Source organism: Arvicanthis niloticus, chromosome 6, assembly GCF_011762505.2.
Source record: "Arvicanthis niloticus isolate mArvNil1 chromosome 6, mArvNil1.pat.X, whole genome shotgun sequence".
Classification (NCBI taxonomy): Eukaryota; Metazoa; Chordata; class Mammalia; order Rodentia; family Muridae; genus Arvicanthis; species Arvicanthis niloticus.
The window spans coordinates 23,100,307-23,121,677 of NC_047663.1; the positions used below are offsets into that span (position 1 = coordinate 23,100,307).

The following is a 21,371-nucleotide window of genomic DNA, read 5'->3' on the forward strand; positions in this document are numbered from 1 at the left end:
TGTGCAATTAATATCTGATTATTTTAAATACTTTGTAAACAAACTGGAAATTATTCCATCTAGCTAAAAAGGTAAAGAGTATCCATGATGCCCCAGGGCCTTCCATGTGCTAGACGTACCACTCGCTCTCTGCCTTCAAGCTTCTTCCCTTATCCTCCAGGAATAGCAACCCCAGTCCTGGCAGACAGCTGTAGAAGTTTGAGGGACTGGACTGTAACTAGTGAGGATACCTCTAAATGTGAATGTGAGGGAAAGCCATCTAAATGTCAAACAATCAAAGCCCTGGAGCCATACGTCTCCCTGTTCTTCTGGCATTGGTAGAGAAGGTAGGAGGCAAAGTGAACAGCTCCTTAACGGAGAAAATAAACATTCTAAGTGGTAGTGCAGAGAGAGCCCTCCAAGCATGAAGAAGATGGGGGACAATGACAGCAGAAACGACTGTCTGAGAAATGACAAAACTGACAATACACGTCAAGGGTTTGTTGTACATTTGAGTATCAACTACAAAATCTCTCCACAACCACAAATACTAGGATCCTGCTGAACAGAAGGGAGGCCATGGCAACTCCTAGATGTGGTTGAGGAGAAAGTTTTTAAGAACAGCCAGCAGCATCTGGTAAAGTCCAGACTGAACATGGCCAGCAGAATAGACAGGGCCATGAGAGGTGAGAGAAGGGAAGAACAAGAAGGGGAGAGAAGAGAATAGGGCAAGAAGTGGGAACAGGAGAGGGGGGAGAACCGAGAGAAGCATATGGATAGAGAGGTCAAGAGACTATATAGCAAAAATGGCTGTGTTGTATAAGAAAGAGAAGCTAAGGAATGAGAAGCTCAGGATCTAGAGAGGTTTAGGCTATGGGACTGAGGTGAGCAGTGCTAAAAGGAGCCAGGACTCTGTAATATATACTTGGGATGCAGGGAGCATCCACTTTGATAGGTTAATAGGCACCTCAGCCATTTGTCCTGAATTTCTTCTAGACATAACACCTATCAGGAGAAAAGGAGAGTGTAGAGTGCCCAAGGGTGTGATTCAGTGGTTAAAATGCATCCATTCATTCAACAAGCACAGTTGTGTAAAGTATGTCACATACATGCTAGATATTAAGAACAGTCACATTCATGGTACAGATGTGTCCATCGGGGACTAAAGAGCATGGACGAGACACTAAGGTACTCAAATCAGAATGTCGTGTCAGGGAAGAATCCCTAGAAAATATGAGCCTTGGACTGATTCTGGAGGATGGCAGAAGCTGGCCAATTATTAAGAATGTGAATTCTAGGACAGCCAGGAACATGTTTGCAGTGGTGCAGTGTAGCAACACCCAAGCTCTCCACTGCTACTGCTCTAAGAAAACTTCCTCAGACTCAGGAATGCTTACCCTTGACTTAATCATTTCCATAAAGTACATTTCATTGTGTAAGGGAATATAGTCACAGTTCCTGACCGTGTAGGCATCTATGAGGGACCTTTATTTTTACTACTACAAGAATAATTCTTGGTTCCTCTCTCTCTCATTCACTCCTACCCATACCTCAGCTAGACACTGCTAGGTGCTGTTTAGACTGTCTTCAAAATTATCACGATGCCATCTAGCTCTTCCCTGACTCAGGTCACCTCAGCCTCGCTCAATACACCCTTTGATCAGCTGACACCTGACACAAAGATCCACACCTCCTCCAGTTCCTTGAAGGCACCCCACTATTCCTTCATGCTGTGGTTTGGCTTTGAGGTGTTCCCCCTAAAGTTTTATGTGTTAGAAATTTGGTCACTAGGATGGCTATGCTCGGAAGTATCGGGACCTGTAGCCAAACTCTTGGCTACTTTGTGGGTTCTTTGTCTTCCACCCTTCCTCATCTCTCTTCTTTCACCCTTTCAACCCCCTAACACTAGATAGAAGAGAAAAACAAGGGGAAATAGAGGGGGGAAGGGATGACATTACTGTTAGACTACTTCCTGATGAGTAAAAGCATTGAGGTCCTTGGGACAAGTTTGAGCTTCACCATCAGGATATCTGATTTCATCTTGTTGTTGTTTCTCCTTTGCGCACGACTACTTAACAAACCTCAGCCAACAGCAACTAACCAACAACCCAGCAACAGCAACCCTGCCTCTCAGGGACCTAGCATTTATATACCCCCTGAAGAGTTCCCAGAATTCCAAATGTCACAGAGAGAGAGAGAGAGAGAGAGAGAGAGAGAGAGAGAGAGAGAGAGAGAGAGAGAGAGAGAGAGCTGGGAAAACCACACCCTTGCCAGAGCATGGGGCAAATCATAGTCAGCTGTTGTGGACAATCCGAAGCATTCCTGTATCCTACACCCACACCTGGCATTAAAACGAAAACATATACTTATAATACTTGGGGTTTTTTTCCAAAGAAACCAAAATTCTCATGACAGGGATCTTTAAGAGTTGACTCCTACTGGGTGTTGATTAGATCATTGTGAGCACCATTCTTGGAAGGAACATGAGATCTGGGTTAACCCTCTGGAAGTGCTGTTGTGTCAGAATGGTCCTGACCCCTCTATCTGTTTTCTGGCTTTTTATTTCACCATGTGACCCCTCCCTTTCACAGCACTCCCTCCACAACGTCACCAGCGTGAGCTTCTTACAGAAACTGAGGACACCGCTTTGTTCTTGAGCCTCTAGAGCTGTTAGCTAAACGTATTCCTTTCATTATAAAGTATTACGTTTCTGGTAACTTACTATATTAATATAAAATAAAACAACAGCTCCTAGAGTTAAACACAAACATTTTATTCATAATTATATTCTTTCCCCTCTAAGACTGCCCCATCCATGGTCCAGCCTAGAAAATAATTTTTTCATCTTTCTTTTATGTATTTAATGTTATTTCTTTAAAAGAGTACCCCAGCCTAAAGTATATCTTCTTCGGTAGTTGCATATGTTTCTTTCCCTAATTTTTAACACAATTTCCATTTTATGGTTATTAGGACCAACTCTACACACACACACACACACACACACACACACACACACACTCCATAAAAGTTGCGAATGTATCTATTTTTCTTTCCGTGTTGCCTGCTGCTAACATAGAGCCTGGTACATAAGCGTTGGTTAAATATCTCTTTAAGACTTGTATGGGTGTTTTGCATCCGTGTGTCTGAGCACACCACTCATGCCAAAACAGGGCGACTCGGACACTGGAACTGCTATGTGGGTGCTGGGAATCCAGGTCCACTGCAAAATAAACACTGTGACCAAAAGCAACTTGGGGGAGGAAAGAGTTTACTTCGTGTTACACCTCCTGATCACAGTCCACCAGTGAAGGGAGCAAGGTGGGAAATCAAGCAGGGCAGGAACCCGGAGGAATGAAGCCAGACCGTGGATGACCGGCTGCTTGCTGGCTTGTTCTCAAGCTCAGGTTCAACTATTTCTTATACCTCCCCAGACTTGCCTAGAGGCTAATCTGATGGAGGTATTCTCTCAATCAAGGATCCCTCTTACCAGGCGGCACTAGTTTGGATCAAGTAAAAAAGAAAAAAGCCTACAGAAAAGGAAACCTCTCCGTTCCTTATTTCCAGCTTTCTTGAGATTCATCCGAGATAATGCACAAGAAGCTCCTTTGGAATCTGTACCTCACACTATCAATACAAGGCAGTCTGGTCCTACATTAATCACTTCCTGCTAAGGGCCAATGTTCTACCCTAATCACAAGACCTGCGGCATCCATTTGAAGGCCAGCACTGCCCCCTGGTGGGAATTGCTGGCAGGGGCAAGTTTAGCCACCAACGGATGGTCAGAGAACTTACTTATTTAAACATGTGCTTCTTAGCAGGAGTTTTTATTTGTGTGTGTGTGCCATTGTATTATTAATTGAGAAGTAATGTTCACACATATATTTTATATAATGTGTTGTCTTGAGATATGTATATTTATGAAATGACTAAATTAAACTGACGTATCACTTACCTTTTTTTATGATAGAGACACTTAAAATCTACTTGTGTATGCAGTGTTGTTTTCTCTCTTATTTTGACACAAAATGTTCTCTTAGAAATATTTTATTTACATGTGAAGCATGTACAACAAATTAGTTGTCTGCTTGTTACTTAATTATAATTATAAAATTATAAGAAATAATTAGCAGCAATAGTAGTAGTGGCCATTTATGCAATAATCAAGCACTGCAGGTACTTTAAATTATTAATATATGCTAATGAGCTACTTTAGTGTTTCAATTTCAACAATGCAGTCAGAAGAATGATTTTATAATGCATAAACAATTCAGATTGTAGATGCCCAATATGTAAAATAGGTATGCAAATCAGTGTGCATCACTGAGTAATTATTCATAAGTAAAATGGTCTCCTGGAGTCATTTTTCTTCGAGGGTGTGACCCCTTGCTAGGTTGCCCATGATCTAGATGATGGCTTCACATACACCAGATTTAGGAAACTAGAAAGACATGAAGTTGGAAAGAGGGTGTGTGGATGTAGGTCTGGGAGGGGTTGGGAAGGGGCATGGGTGTGATGGAAACATATTACATTCATCTATGAATGTTTCAAAGAATACGTGAATCTCTACGTATGAGAGTCTCAAGTCACCTTGAACAAACAAGTCGACACCTAGTATGTGCCTGGTAATTCTGAATAAAATGTTTGGCATGTCTGGGTCTTATTTGTTTAACTGCTAATGAGGAACTGAATAAAGAGATATCCGGGGCTTTTCATAACTGTAAAATTGTCCTGCAACTTTGCCTAGGTCATGCATTTAAACATTGTAGCAATCCAGGCTTGTGGTAACTTGTGTCCTGGAAACACCAATCAGGACAGTCAGTATCCTGGAAATGCCACAGTCCATCCCATCTTCCCCACCTGAACCTGAAGCCAGTCATTCCAAAGTCCCCCATTCCTCCTTTCAACCACTTTCATCCCACTCTTCTGGGTCACTGCCTCAGTGAAGGTTCCTCCACTTTCAGCTTCACTTCCCAGAACACACACACACACACACCCCAGAACCCTTCAATTACATACACACACCCCCATGCTTGCACACATGCACCAACACCCCTTCACTTCTCCAGTACTTACACACACACACACCAGCACCCTACACTCTCACACACACACACACCAACACCCTTCACTCTCACTCACACACACACACCAGCACCCTTCACTTACACACACACACACCAGCACCCTTCACTTACACACACACACCCCAACACCCTTCACTCGCACTCACACACACACACACCAGCACCCTTCACTCACACACACACACACACACACACACCAGCACCACCATCAATAATAACAGCTGCCATTTATTGAATTATTCCACTTTCTAGGTACTGTGTTAAGACTGATGAAATAGAAACTTTTAACTACATTTTGACAATTTAATTTATTTGAAATTTTTCTTCAAGTCTCTCTGATAAAAGGAAGGAAGGAAGAAGGGAGAGATGGGGGGGGGGATGGAGATTTAATGGAGACTCTGTCTTACAGCATTAACCACCCCGTGTATCTTTCCTCTGAGATGTCCTAGCAGTGGCATCTGTCAGAAGCCTCTCATTAGTCCCCAGCCCTGCCCTGGTCTCTCTCCTACCAGTTTTCAGCTTCTGTCTCCCCTCCTCCCTCTGGCATAGCCCTGACTCTTTCCTTCCATTTCCACTCCACACACCCATCTCCGGACTTCAAGACAGATAAATAATACAAATAAAGCTGTCTTCTCTCCATCCCAATGCTACGCTCAGCTTTGGGACACTTAATTCTTTTTCAATTTATTTGTGTGTGTATATGTATATTATATGAATGTGTGTGTGTGTGTGTGTGTGTGTGTGTGTGTGTGTATGTTTCTGTGTCTGTGTTATGTTATGCCCTCCATGTAGAGGTCAGAAGACAGTTTCCAGTGTTAATCCTCACCTTCAACCTTGTTTGATGTAGGGTTTTGTTTTGTGTTGTGCTAAAATTCTTTTATGGAAGATGGCAGAGCCATCCCCAAGTATTTGCTTCTCCAGAAGCTTTTCCCTTCCTGTTTCTCTACGACATTATGATGTAGACAAAGGGACCCTCACCAGAAGCTGAAAAGATGGTGCTGCCCGAATCTTGGACTCTCAACTTCCAAAACTGTCAGTTAGATAGATCTCTTTTCTTTATAAAATAGTCACCTTCGAGTGTCTTGTTAAAGCAACAGAAATCGATTAACATTGAACAAACCACCCCTCAACTTTACCCAAGCCATGTTCACTCTCACCTCCTCTGTGACATAAAGACACCCAATGACTCAAATTCTTTCATCAGCTTATCTGTGTCTCTGATTTCAATCCTTCCTTCTATATATTTATGTAGTCAGTCACCCTGGTCATTTTCTCAAGAGCACCAGGCATTTCTTTGGCAGTCTTTCCTTCTGGTCCTCCCTTCAGGTCCCCCAAACCTACATCAATCTCTCTATGCCTGCACAGTATTACTTCCAAATATATAACCGAGTATCAAAGGAAATGAGAACCATGCCTTCAATTCTGCATGCTGACCCGTTTATGCCTTTCTGGCCAGGCATTTGCCCAAAACAGTGAGCTTACTCTAAATGCTGATTCTCCTTATCAGCAGCCATCTTTAGCTGGGCTATCCCCAGCAACCTCTCAAATTCAGTTGGTCCAAAATTAAGCTTAGTGTTCCCACCTTAATCCCATCCCAGTCAACATTATGAATTCCCAGCATCTGAAATCAGTTATGAGGGCCATCCCCAGCCACTGTGTACTTGCTATTGCAGTATTTGGCCAGTCTGAGCTACATAGTAAATTCCAGGCCTGGTCAATAGCAAGATCCTGACCAAAAAATCTTCCTTTACTCTCAAATGTCAATCAATAACCACTTCCTGTCTACCCCACCTGACACATTATCATCTTCATCTTCCCCACATGGACCAGTCTTCTTCTTCTGTGGTTTGCCTTATCAACTCATTTCGGCTTGATTTTTTTTTTTGCTACATTTTTATTAAGATATAATTACATCATTTCCCTCCATTCAATTCTTTCCTCCAACTCCTTCCTCACCCCTACCCCGACCCCTCACTCTTACTCCCTATTAAGTCCCTGGCCTCCTCTTCTTTAATTGTTATGGTTATATACATATGCATACACATATAAAACACAACCCATTGTGTCTGTTCAGTGTAACTTGCATGTACAGCATTTCAGGGCCCACTACTTGGTATTGGATCATCAAGTAGAGGGCTCCTCCCTGGGGGTAGACCACTTCTCTTACTCTCAGAATCAACTTGATATTTCCCTTTGCTTTTTACTTAAGATTCATTTCAAACTGCCTGGTCTAGCACACAGAGCTAAACAGGATCCAGTCCCCGTCTGGAACTAACAATTCCCTAAAAACTGTAACAATGGCTTTTCATGTCTACATTTATTTATTGAGTGCCACATCTTCCATGAAGCACACTAGACATGGTAGCCACAGACTGTGTCACTGTAGACATGGTAGCCGCAGACTGTGTCACTGGCCAACACCATACATATGTGTTACAGCTACGGAAAGAAGGAGAATTACCAAGGATATACTTATTTAAATTACATGGTTTTTGTTCTCATGGGATAAAATACGTGTTCCCGTAGCTAATAGTCCTTCATCCACCTGCATAGTAAGCCAGGCAGACAGAGCCTGTCTCTGTCTCACTTAGCCTTGGACACTGGATTAGCCCCTGTACCAGATAATGACGGTGTGTTCACAGGGTCTCTAGATGAAAGAAAAGGATTACTCATTCAAAATTAAAAGTCAAAATAATGAACTTAATATAGAACTAAACCCTACTTTATGTACGATAACAAATATCCTGAAGCGATGAGGGGGGTGCTAGGCATTAATTATTTTTTAAATCGCCCAATTATGCATCATTTCATGCTAATCTAAATGATGCCATTTCTCTCTCAGCAGACACCACTAAACTCAAGACAGCCCCCACAACCGTGTATAAAAGCTCAAGGAACCCACAAGCAGGTGACGTTCTGTACTCCTTTGAAATTACAGCTGCCCACAAACCAGTGGAATATTTGCCTTGGCACCATGTCTCTCCGGTTTTCTGGCGGATCCAGGCACGTTGGCATACAGTCGGGATCTCTCAGGCTGCCCAGCGGAGGCGCAGGCTTTGCCGGGAGTAGTGCGACGGCTGGTTCAGTTGCTGGTAGTGGATTTTCTTGGGCCTTGGGAGGGACACTGGGCAGTGCTCCTGGTGGGAGCCATGCCACCAGTGCCCTGGGAAATGTCACTGGCGTTTGCTTCGCTGGAAGTGAAGGGGGTCTCCTCTCTGGAAACGAGAAAGTCACCATGCAGAATCTTAACAACCGCTTGGCCTCTTACCTGGATAACGTGAAGGCTCTGGAGGAAGCCAACACTGAGCTAGAGAAAAAGATCAAGACTTGGCATGAGAAATATGGACCTGGATCTTGCCGTGGACTTGACCGTGACTACAGCAAGTATCATCTAACCATTGAGGACCTTAAAAGCAAGGTAAACTAGCCGAGTATTTAAAATATAATAACTCCCGGCAGAAGTATATAAGACCACAAAGAAAAATGCTTCGTGGCTGTTCTCTAATTTGCATTTAATTTTAATAAATAATTCTTCCCACTGCTCAAAATTAGAAACCTTGATACTTTCAATGTAGCTAAAATGTTAATCCCGCTGTCTATTTTGAGATGCATTTATAGATAATAAATTATTATATTCTAAAAATAAGGCAATTGTCTGAGAATGAATTTAAAGCATTGCTACTTTAAAAAAACTAAATTCTAAACTGTCTGATAATTGCATACGTTTAAAAATCGATGCAAAGGCTTAATTAGTTTCTAAGTAATAAATAACAACAGCAAGATTATTTCTGTTGACTCCCTTTTAATTTCCTCTAGGTCATCTCCTCCACGGCTGCTAATGCTAATATCATTCTACAAATTGATAACGCCAGGCTGGCTGCTGATGATTTCCGACTAAAGTAGGTGACAGATGACAATTTCGGCCCCAGAACTAAGTTCCTATCTGTTCATGTTGTTAAATTTTTTTTTTTCATTTTCATCTCAAGTAAAGTTACAACCTAAAGGAGTAAAGGAATCAAAGGATTTCTGATAGAAAATAATAATTAACTTCAGTGAGAATGTTACCTATGTATTAATTACATCCGTGGAATAAGCACCTGCAACTCCATGCCTGCCTAAAGTAATGCCAGTCTCACAGTAAGTGCTCAGTGACTACTGTCCACTCCTTAAGAATGTTAACCTAGGGGCTGGAGAGATGGCTCCGTAGTTCAGAGCACTGACTGCTCTTCCAGAGGACCCAAGGTCAATCCCCAGCACCCAACTCACAACTCTTAATAACTCCAGTTCCAGGGGATCTGACAATCACATATGTGCAGGCAAAACACCAATGCACATAAAAAATAAATAAAACCTTTTTTTAAAAAATGTTAACTTAGATAAACTAGGAAATGGTTGGTTTTACTTAATTGTGATAGGCATTTCAATCCATGTGATTGGTCAGCTGCTCACTATCCTGTACAGGACCGGAGGGATGGGTCTTTATGTAGAGCTGTTTTGTTTTCTTTTGTTTTATGACCAGGTCTCACTCTGTAGCCCAGGCTAGTCTAGAACTTACAATCCTCCTGCCTCAGGCTCTTGAGTTCTTAGATTACAGACACAGGCTACCCCACAGGGTATTTTTTCTGTTCTATTTAGAGTCCTGATCTGGTTTCAGATTTCCAGTTGATATCTTCAACTTCTTGAAGAGGTCTGACTTGCACTGGAATTCATTTAAATCCACCCTCTCCCCTCAAGGTATGAAAACGAACTCACCCTTCACCAAAACGTGGAGGCCGACATCAATGGGCTGCGGCGTGTGCTGGACGAGCTGACCCTCTGCAGGACGGACCAGGAGCTGCAGTATGAATCCCTGAGTGAGGAGATGACTTATCTCAAGAAGAACCACGAAGAGGTAGGAGAAGCTTCCCTCTCTCCCCAACACAGCTCTGCCCGTGAAAAGTCTAGGGAGGGAAGCTGCTGAGAGTCCAGCACTAATCAGCCTCGTGGAGATTACACACTGAATCTACTTGCCTCCCACGAGAACATTAGAGGAAGAAAAGTTAAGGAGAGAAAGAGAGGAGAGAGAGGAGAGAGAGAGAGAGAGAGAGAGAGAGAGAGAGAGAGAGAGAGAGATTGTATGTACATCATAACACTGGAACAAGGCCTCCAGGGGGTGCTTGGCAGGACAGTGATGCCCTGTCCACCCCCCACCACCACCACCAAGGAAACCAGGGGACAGAAGAGAAGAAATGGCAAGCACTGGGCAAGGGCTGGAAACACTGCCAGATCTATGTCCTCTAAAAGACAGCATCGGAAAGAAGGCAGCTTTGACTGCGCTGAGGGTGGGGTAAAAAACCGCTTGCACTGTGCCACCCTGAGAGCATTTACTACCCTCTCTGTGGCGGGTGCTGTCAGGCTACCTGTAAGTAGTTTGATTTTGAAAATCCACAGCAACAGATTCCTTCATATGGAATCTTACAGAAAACTTTAAAATACAGACATACATCAATAGTAGCTTTTTAGGGAATATATATACCTATGGATAGATAGATGATAGATAGATAGATAGATAGATGATAGATAGATAGATAGATAGATAGATAGATAGATAGATAGATAGATAGATAAACTAAGAAGTCAGATTTAAATGAAATCAAAATCTGGTTTAAGAAAACGAAAGTTGGCCAGGCATGGCGGTATGCACCTGTAATCTCAGCACTTGGGAGGTAGAGGCAGGCAGGGGCATGGTCACTGGAGGCCAGCCTGGGCTACATAGCAAGTCCCTGTCAGGGAAAAACCTGAGATATCAACACTTTGAAAGCCAAATGAAAAGGTCAGCTACTCAATGGACAAGTGCAGTCCGACCGTTGCTTCTCGAGAACCCAGGGTGCCACAGTTGGAGGGTGTAGCCACTAAGAATGGGTGTTCGGGAATCGGAAGCCCTAAAAGCCCCGTTCATTCTCCCTTCTGACCAGGTCCCAGCAAGCAACTTAGACAAGTTTCTTCTCCTCTCTGTGCTCCAGCATCCTCATCTGTGAAGGGAGTGTCAGCCTCATAAAGATGTTCAGACTTGGAGCACACGCCCAGAGCAGCATCTGGCAGCCCATGCTCACTCAATAAATGACAGTGTCCCTTGGGTGCAAACTCCACATTGGCTGGGATTGGAGGGGCGTGGCTGGGTTTTCCACCACTCTGGTCCCATCAACCCGATAGTTGGCAATTATCTGTTGAGCAAACCCTCTGGTCTTTGTAATTCCTTTTATATTCTTTTTCTAAGTGGTAGTTGTGATTGTCTTTTTTAATTATATTTTATTTATTTGGTGGGGGAGGACCGTGCACATGCCACAGTATGTCTGTGAAGGTCAGAGCAACTTTCAAGAGCTGGTTTTCTCCTTCTACCCTCTAGAACTTGAACTCAGGTTGGTTGGCAGGAAGTGCCTTTACCAGTTGAGCCGTCTCACTGGCCACTGGTTTGGTTGGGCCTAGTGTAGAGCTTTAACCTTCTGTTTTGTTTTTTTTTTTTTTTTTCTTGGTTTTCTGAGACAGGGTTTTTTTTGTGTAGCCTTGACTGTCTGGAAACTATGTAGACCAGGCTGGCCTCAAACTCACAGAGATCCACCTGCCTCTGTCTCCCAAGTGCTGGGATTAAAGGCCTATGCCATTAACCTCTGGTTCAATTTTATAATAATCCCAGCATTTGGGAGGCTGAGGCAGGATAATTCTCTAATTCAAGGCCCAGCCTGGGTTACATAGTAAGTTCCAGGTTAGTCTGGGCTACAGAGTATGACCCTTTCTCATAAAAACAAGGATGGATAGAAGGAAGGAAGGAAGGAAGGAAGGGAGGAAGGAAGGAAGGAAGGAAGAAAGGAAGAAAGGAAGAAAGGAAGAAAGGAAGAAAGGAAGAAAGGAAGATGGATGGATGAATGGACAACAGCCTTGAACACAGATTAAATTGAACACAGATTAAATAGTACTCATAATTTATTCGTTGCTCTGGGAACTTTGAGATCTCTAAACCCTACTCGGATGGCTTGTGGACGGTCACTTGCATTTCATTTTAGGAAATGAAAGTTCTGCAGTGCGCAGCTGGAGGCAACGTGAACGTGGAGATGAACGCAGCCCCAGGCGTGGACCTCACCGTCCTGCTGAACAACATGCGAGCAGAGTACGAGGCCCTGGCTGAGCAGAACCGCAGGGACGCTGAGGCCTGGTTCCAAGAGAAGGTAAGGGGAGCCAGACCTGCTCTGTCTAGTCCACGCTAGCAGGCCAGACTCCATATGACCCTGTGCACCCTGCCTTCCAGAGCGCCACGCTGCAGCAACAGATCTCCAATGACTTGGGCGCTGCCACCTCAGCCAGGACTGAGCTAACAGAACTGAAGCGCTCCCTGCAGACGCTGGAGATCGAGCTGCAGTCACTCTCAGCCACGGTAGGTGCTGACCCCAGGCCATCTGGGCCTGCGCCCACGCTTCCTGGTTCCTAAAAACCTAAGAGAAGCCTTCTTTTCTTTCCTATAACAAGTGCTTACTAAAAGGAGCACACAGGGGAGGGGAGAGGAACAGCAGGAAAAGCATCCTAGGAGACAAAAAGAGGCAGTGTCTTCCTCACAAACGTCTTGATTCTGCTGATAACGTCCCTTCCTGAATGGTGCCCAGAGTTCATTGTGGTAAAAGAACTATCCTGGCGTCCAGTTCCACCCTGCACATGGTTCATTCAAAGCCCCAGAGCATGCTGGGCAGTTTTGTTTCAGTTAAAACATTAAGGGCCAGGACCAATGTTCTTTGTCCACACAGGCCAAGATGGGTCATACCATCATCTCCCAACACTCAGAAAGGCATATTAAGAGAAAGTACACATGGCTGGAGAGGTAGCTCTGCAGTTAAAAGAACCCACTCTTTCAGGGAACCCAAACTTAATTCCCAGCACCCATATAGCAGCTAACAATTGTCAGTAGCTCCAGTCTCAGGGTATCTGATCCCCTATTCTGTCTTCTGCAGACATTGTATACATGAGGTGCACATACATACAAGCAAAACAGCCATACACATAAAATCCTTATTTAAAGAAAGGTATACACCAACCCAGACATGGACTCTGTCTTCTCTCCCTACATTAGTAAAGTTGTCATCCCCAGCACACACCCCAAAGCCTGGCACTCAGCCTCTTAGGAACATCTGGGCCATGGAGAAGACTTCAACAGTTGCCATGGAAACAACCTAGAAACCTACTTTCTTTTGAGACCGTGAGCTGGCAGCATCCAAAACGCTTGACTTTGAGAATTGTGGCAAGCATGTGGCCCAAGGATTTCCCCATCCTCACAAGAGGTTTTGTAAACTCTGAAGACACTAGGGTGTCGAGGGAACAAAGAGATAGCTACTATGCAAATCAGAATAGTGAGCCAGCCACAAAGGAAACTATGGCTCAGTAGACTAGAAAGATCTTTTGGTTTAGCCAACCTGAAAACACAGACTCGGTGCTCTACGGCTTCGGCTTTGTAGTATTTAGACTGAAGGCACCTTCGGCTGAGCCCCAGCTTACCCAGGATGCCCCTCTTCCCCTCTCAGCTCAGCGGCCTCTCTAGCCCTTCCTTCGGACTTCTCTCTTCCCTGAAACCATCAGAACCTTGCATGATCTTCTGCCGATGCAGGGATGAATCCTCCCTGTGTTTCTGAAAAACAGGATAGGAAATAAATTCCCAAATGTCCTCATCAGAATTAGAAGCATTTTCACATAGAAGCAACGATACACGAAGCAGTTAGATTCTCGGTTCAGACCACCCGTCCCAGGAGTAATGCTTTAGGGTCAGGAAATAACCTGACCCCAACCCAAAAGCCATTTAACAGCCAGTGTAACCAAGCTATAGGGTAATACTGGTAACCTACCTTCCACGCCTGAGATTCTTCAGTCAAGATAAATTCCAAGTTCAGTTTCCCACGGGGAGAACACAATTATAGGTTGGGAGTTATCTGTATATAAACATCCACATGTTTGCTTCCTGTGTTATTCAGACTTCCAAGTTCATCTGGTTCTTTCTCATCAGCACCCAACTTTCCCAGTGGAGGCAGTTAAGAGAGATACTGCCTGCTCTGGCTTCCTGGGGTATTAGCCATCTTATAAAGTATCCTAGGGAAGAAAGGCTTTAAGGCTTTGAACTGTGGTTATGCCCCTCCCTGACATCTTGCTAGCCTGCACCTTTTCTTTCTCATTACCATATCTGTCACCTTCTGCTCACATGTTCCTGGAGAGCCCAGGAGCCTGTCCAAATGCAGCAGCCAGTGTAAATCAAACCCCTAAGGGGCTCATCCCTGTTAGACTCTTGCATGCATGCCTGTCATGATGAATATCTTACTGCATAACTCCTTCTTTGCAATTCCAGGATTGAGTCAATACATCATATATTTGGTGATCCACAAAATTATCCTTAAAATTATAATACAATAAAGAAGTAAGCTAGGGGGGCTGAGAGACAGCTCAGTTGGTAAAGGGCTTGCCAGGCAAACATAAATATCGATATGAGTTTGATCTCTAGGACTCATATAAAAGAAGCCAGGCATCATGGTGTGAGCTTGGAATCCTAGTGCTGGAAAGTAGAGACAGGAGAATCCCTGGGCCACTGACCAGCCAGTGTAGCTTAATCAGTGAGCCCCAGGCTGGAAAGAAAGAAAGAGAGAAAGAAAGAGGAAGGGAGGAAAGAAAGAAGGAAGGAAGGAAACAGAAAAAGAAAAAAGTATCACCTGAGGAATGATACCGTCCTCCCCGTCTCAGAGAGAGCATTTAAAATTGAAATGCACTTATTACATAAATGCTTGAACCACACTGTCCCCAAAACTGCCAGGCAGAGGCTTGCATCTCCTTCTGACAGAGGCCTTCTGCCCTGTGACATAAGAGCAGCAGTCAAGCCACAGGAAGAGAAGGGAAATGAGACAGTAAGAAGAGGCAGTAGACATTTCCATAGTGATTAATATCAGAGGTAGTAACTGCCCAGACACATATATTTACGAATGATAAGACAAAGAGGAAAATTACCATAATTGAAGTAGGAATCATGGGGCAGGAAAAATTACAGTCTATGAAGAGGAAGTGAGATACTCTAGGACTCACTGTGAACACCATGTCTGCACGTGATGAGCGCCGCCCTGGAGAGCCCACCCTGCTAAAAGGATACATTCAGTCTGAACAGCTTTAAAAAGAGGACTCCAATGAATGACAGAAAATCAAGAATAGATTACAAATGAAAGTCCAGTGGGTCTAGGAATAGGATTCAAACTGTTGAGGAACGAGGTTTTGGTATAACGGGCAACCTCCCCCCCCCCAAAAAAAAAAAAAACTGTTTTAAAATATAAATTACCCTGTGTGGATTTCTTACTGTGCTGTCCCCCAAAAGTGCTCTTATATACATGTTTGTCTTAACAGAAACTGTCACCAAAATCTTAACAGTCAAATATCTTGCCCTCGGGGTAGGGATGGGGGGTCAGGCAGTGAGATGCCTCAGGGGGTAAGGGCACTTGCTGCCAAGGCTCGTGATGAGAGCTTGATCCCAGGAACCCATACGGTGGAAGGAAAGAATCAATTCCTGCAAGTTGTCCTGTGATCTCCACATTTGCTGTAGCACATGCTTACACACACACACACACACACACACACACACACACACACACACGTAAATGTTAAAATAAAAGTCTTGGGGTGGTGAAAAAAAAAGTCTTTGTCAGGCCATTCAGTGCCTGTTCACCACAGGGTTAAAACAGGCTCCACCTTCTGTGTTATGCTGACAAGCCCCTAACCCGCCCGAGGGGTGGTCCTTCCGGATGCTGAGAAACCCAGGGCTGAGTGCTCCTCTGATGATTTCATCCCTTACTCTCTTTGATGCATCAGAAACACTCTCTGGAGTGCTCCCTGGCGGAGACCGAGGGCAATTACTGCTCGCAGCTGGCTCACATCCAGGCTCAGATCAGCGCCCTGGAGGAGCAGCTGCACCAGGTGAGGATGGAGACCGAGGGCCAGAAGCTGGAACATGAGCAGCTGCTGGATATCAAGGCCCACCTGGAAAAGGAGATCGAGACCTACTGCCGCCTCATAGACGGAGACGAGAAGTAAGATCAGTGGGACGTTCCCAGCAACAACCATGCTCTATCCTTCAGCCTTCCATGCTGCCAGTCCTGTTTCTCTGTCCCACTGCACAAAAATGCACGTCCTTCTGCTGCTTCTGAATAGAGGAATCATTTCCTCAATATTTTGTACATCACAGAGCCCCCTTATCTACCTTGGATGACTCCCGTCATTCCTGCACAAGTTCCCCCATTACTGTCCGTGCTAAGCACTGTAATTTCAAGTCTCTCCTGACCCCTGTCCCGCCCGGAAATCTCCTGAACAAGGCTTCAGGACACATCCTATATGTATGTGTGGCTCCTAGGACATTGCATATCTTTATATGTAGCTCTTAAGCTAATACATATTTCTTACTTTTTAAATTCTTAGATGGGAATTCTTGAATGGAAGGGACTGGGAAGATGGCTCGGTGGGGAGAGTGCTTGTCCTGGGAGAGCCCGACTTGTATCTCCAGCACATCTGTAAATGCTGACTGTAATGGCTCAGAGCCTGTGACTCCATACCTGGGGTCAGGGGAGACACTGCGGATGCTGAATGCTTACTGGCCGGCCAGTCTAGGTGATATATGTGCTGCCGGTCCAGTGAGAGACCCTGTCTCAAAACATGATGGAGGGCTAGACAGATGGCTGAGGGGTTAGGAAGCACTCGTTGCTCTTGCAGATGACAAGGTTTAGTTCTTGGCACCTGTATGATTCACACCAGTCTGTAACTCCAGTTCTTGGGAAACTGATGCCCTCTTCTAGCCTCTGAGGGCACTGCATGCATGGGGCGCATATGCGTGTAGAATAAAAATAAATAAGTCTCTCTCTAAACAAAGGATGGGAACAATGAAAGAAGATTCCTGATACCAACCAACACACAGCCACACTCACACACTCACACATATATACACTTACACACACATACACACAATCACACATACAAACACACTCACACACATACACACTCACATACAAACACACAAACATACTCACACATACACACACTCACACACACATACTCATACCCTCACAAACACACACACAAATACACTCACACATATATACACTTACACACACATATACACATTCACACATACAAACACACACACTCACACACACACATACACACACTCACATACACAATTAGAAACACATACACACACTCACACACATACACACTCACATACTCACAAACATACTCACACACACAAACACATACTCACACATACACATATTCATACACATTCACATACATACATACTCACATACAAACACACAAACACACTCACACATACACACACTCACACACTTACACATACTCACACCCTCACAAACACACACACATGCACACACTCACACACATGCACACACATACACATATTCACTCACACATGTACACACACACATATACTCACAAATACACTACCACCATCAAAAAGAAAAAAAAAATCAGACGGTAATAGTATTTTTAAATCCTCCCTTTAGATAACTTGTAATCACTTCCTGCTCCTGCACACAAATCATATTTTTAATAGTAAAATCTGAGATCCGTTGAGTCATTATTTCAATGAAAGTTTCCTAAGTGATAATAAACACCCATATAAAATAACGAAGTTTTCTTTCTTCCAGTTCCTGCTCCAGCTCAAAGGGGTTTGAATCTGGAAGCTCAGGGAATTCATGCAAAGGTAACAAAAACCTCGTTTTATTTCTACAGCAGAAAATCCCGTTACATCGATGGCTCTCATACATGGTAGCAACATCTACAGTTAAGTTTTAAGTAAAGTACTCTGAACTGCAAATGTTCTCCAGACACTCCAAATCTTATTTTAAACCCATTACCCTTCCTCCCCAGTGTGTGGGATGCAGTGTGAGGAGCCAAACAGTGATGTCCTTCATCATGTAATCTTCTGTGGGCAGAATACGGGCATTCACCTGTGTTTTCTTCTCTAGATGTATCTAAAACCACACTGGTAAAGACGGTGGTTGAAGAAATAGATCAGCGTGGAAAGGTCCTGTCCTCCAGGATCCACTCCATCGAGGAAAAGATGTCTAAGATGAGCAACGGCAAGGCTGAGCAGAGGGTTCCCTTCTAGCTCCCGCGCTAGGGGGATAGAGGAACTTGGGGGGCGGGGGGGGGGGGCGAAATCAGCACGGCAGCACTGTTCTAAATCTCAGGGAGAATGGAAACGCTTTCTTCTATTACAGATGAGTGACCTTAGACAAAACACCTGTTTGCTTAGTGACCTTTAAAGGATGCTGGGTGTTTGTGTCCAAATAAAATAACTTATGGCAACACTTCCGTTTGCTGGTGATTAATAACGAGTTGTGATTTATTTTTCCCCTCGTGGGTAGACCTTTATGGAAAATGTATTTATTGGACTTTACTCTAGTTTTCAACAACTATCAATTCGATCACACGGTATTTAATATTAAATATTCACTAGGCATAATTTTCAATCCCACCATGTCTGCATGAGGTAAACAAGGGCGACGGTCAGAAGATTCTCCTGCAACTGACGCATTCCACCACTAGGTGGCGCTTGCCTGGTGTTTTTGTTAGGATGTCTCAAACTAGCTCAGGCTCCCACACAGACTTCCTGAGATACCATGTAACCAAAAAAAAATCTCTGAAAAGATCTGCCGCAACCAAGCCCGTGCTGATGACTTTTCCAGGACAGATTTTTTTTCATTTCTTGTTTTGGCTTTTGTTTTACGGCCTTTGCTATTTAATATTCTAAGTAAAGAAAAAAAAATACACTTTAAGTTAGTGGTTTTTACCACTTGATTTTACGCCCAGCAATCCCAGTTGCAATCAAAATACCACAATTATATCATCTGTATTTTGTAGCAAGCACACACACACACACACACACACACATATATATATATATATATATATATATATATATATATATATATACCGTTGTTGCAGCTGCTTTTACTAAGCTTATATGGCAGCATGGGGACCTTGTTATTTAAAGTTATGATAACTATGTCCAAAATATATATACAAATATATATACAAATATATGTGTGTGTGTGTATATATATATATATATATATATATATATGCTCTTACCAAACAAAGGAAACAGAAAACAAAACAAACTCAACTATTTTTATTTCACTTTGCTGCTATTGTTTTATGTGGGGTTTCTGGTTTTGTTTTTTAGTCTAGTTTTGTATTTCTAACTTTTTCTTCTATCACTTCTAATGCATTTCAGATCAGTTTGAAGTGATAGACAATGTCGTAATCTGTTAGCAGGCACAAAATGTCTTCGTTTTATACAGGAATACATCAATTTCTGCATTTTCTTCTTTGTGTGTATTAACATTCTGTGGGACTTTGCCTCACTTGGTTTCTTTGGCTCCTTTTTCCCCCCAGGCAATCATTCCTTATTTTCAAAACCAATGTACAATTCCAAATGACTCCTTTAACTTCTCAGTTCTTTTTTCTCTTGCGTGGATACAGGATTCAAAATTGTTGACTTTTGGGGCTGGAGATATAGCTCAGTAAGGTTTTGAGTTTTTTGTTTTGTTTTGGGTGTTTAGGTTTGGTTTGGTTGTTGATTTCCCAAGACAGGGTTTCTCTGTATAGCCCTGGCTGACCTGGCACTTACTCTGCAGACTAAGCTGGCCTCAAACTCAGAGGTCCACCTGTCTCTGCCTCCCAAGTACTGAGATTAAAGGTGTGTGCCACCACTACCCAGCACGGCTCAGTGGTTCAAAGCACATGCTGTTCTTTCAGAGGACCTGAGTTTGGTCCTCACACTCATATGGGGGTGTTTACAACCACCTGTTACTCCAGCTGCAGGGGATCCAGTCCCCTCTTGTGGCTTCCAAGAGCAAGACAAGCAACCCATATGAACATCAACAGATGGATGGTGTATTAGTCACTTTTTTATTGGTGTGACAAAACACCATGACCAAGGCACCTTATAGAAGAGAGAGTTTATTTGGAACCTACAATTTTAGGAGGATGAGTCCAAGACTATCATGGTAGGAAACATGGCAGCAGGCAGGCAGGCAAGCAGGCAGCAGGCAGGCATGGCTCTAGAGCAGTGGCTGAGAGCACACTTCTCTCTACCCACAAACAGGAAGCACAGAGAGATAACGATAAAGGGGGGAGGGGAGTCTTCTAAAAACTCAAAGACTGCCCCCAGTGACACAGTTCCTTCAGCAAAGCCACGACTCCTAATTCCCTTCAGTCACCAACTAGGGACCAAGTACTCAAATGCCCAAGACTTATAGGGAACATGTCATTCAAACTAACACAGACGACTAAAGAAAACGTGATTCTGGAGTATTGTTCATCCATAAAGAAAAGCATGTCACTTGCAAAAACAGATGAAACTTGAATATATGAAGAAAAAAAAAACATGGGTTCAGAAAAACAATTATTGCATGTCTTCTCATATGCAGCATCTACATGTCAAAAACACACATGAAAAGAGACAGGGGACTATGTGAGTGGAAAGAGTGCCCCCCTTTGTTCTCTTCTTCCCCTTGTTCCCCTTGTGAGAGCAAGAAGAAAGTGAACGGACAAGAGAGAGGGAAATGCGGGTGATTGTGGTAAAAGCACATATCACACACATGTGAGAATGTGATCACGGAACCCACACAAGTGTGAGAATGTGATCATGGAACCCACCCTTTCGTATGTTAACTAAAACACATTAGTTTTAAGGAGATGGTGGTTTGATTTTGTTATGCCCAGGTCTTGGGGTCTCCAAGAGATCTCAAAGAATTGCCATATCCTATATAAAGAAACAAAGACTCTTTCATTCAAACCCAGGTTTGGATCACAAGTTGCACAGAGCAAAGTTTCAATCCCTCATCTAGAGGTTTAGGGAATTTATACAACCAGGTTACATGGGGGCCTTCAGAGTTACATGGTGGATACAGAAAGTTATAATTTCACCTGTTTGGGCGGTAGACATGGTCAGCAGGCAGGGTCTCACGATTGGGGGAAAGTGTTTTGGCTTTTACAGTGTTATCAGGGCTAAAAGTTTTTACAAAACAGTCACAGCTGCCTGGAAATGCTTAATTGGTTTGATTTCTCTCTAAGGATGCGTGGTTTTTTGCTTTTCCGGAGACCATAAGCCACCTGTGTTGGGGAGTGCCTGGCTATCCATCAGAGAGGGTGCCAGCTTCAGTGGCATGGAAGCTGAACGCTGCATCTGTTTATCTGTTCTCAGGCTGATATTGCCTATTGCTGTTCTGGGGAGGGGGTACACAC

General features: G+C 43.6%; 1 protein-coding gene across 1 annotated transcript; it reads left to right on the forward strand.

The window, feature by feature from the left end:
• Nucleotides 1–7,313: 7,313 nt before the first annotated feature.
• Nucleotides 7,314–18,225, forward strand: Krt28 (keratin 28). Its single transcript, XM_034504722.2, has 8 exons — nt 7,314–8,481; nt 8,880–8,962; nt 9,798–9,954; nt 12,104–12,265; nt 12,346–12,471; nt 15,918–16,135; nt 17,762–17,817; nt 18,083–18,225. The coding sequence occupies exons 1-8, from the start codon at nt 7,885–7,887 to the stop codon at nt 18,223–18,225; spliced, it is 1,542 nt and encodes a 513-aa protein (XP_034360613.2). The 5' UTR covers nt 7,314–7,884.
• Nucleotides 18,226–21,371: the final 3,146 nt, after the last annotated feature.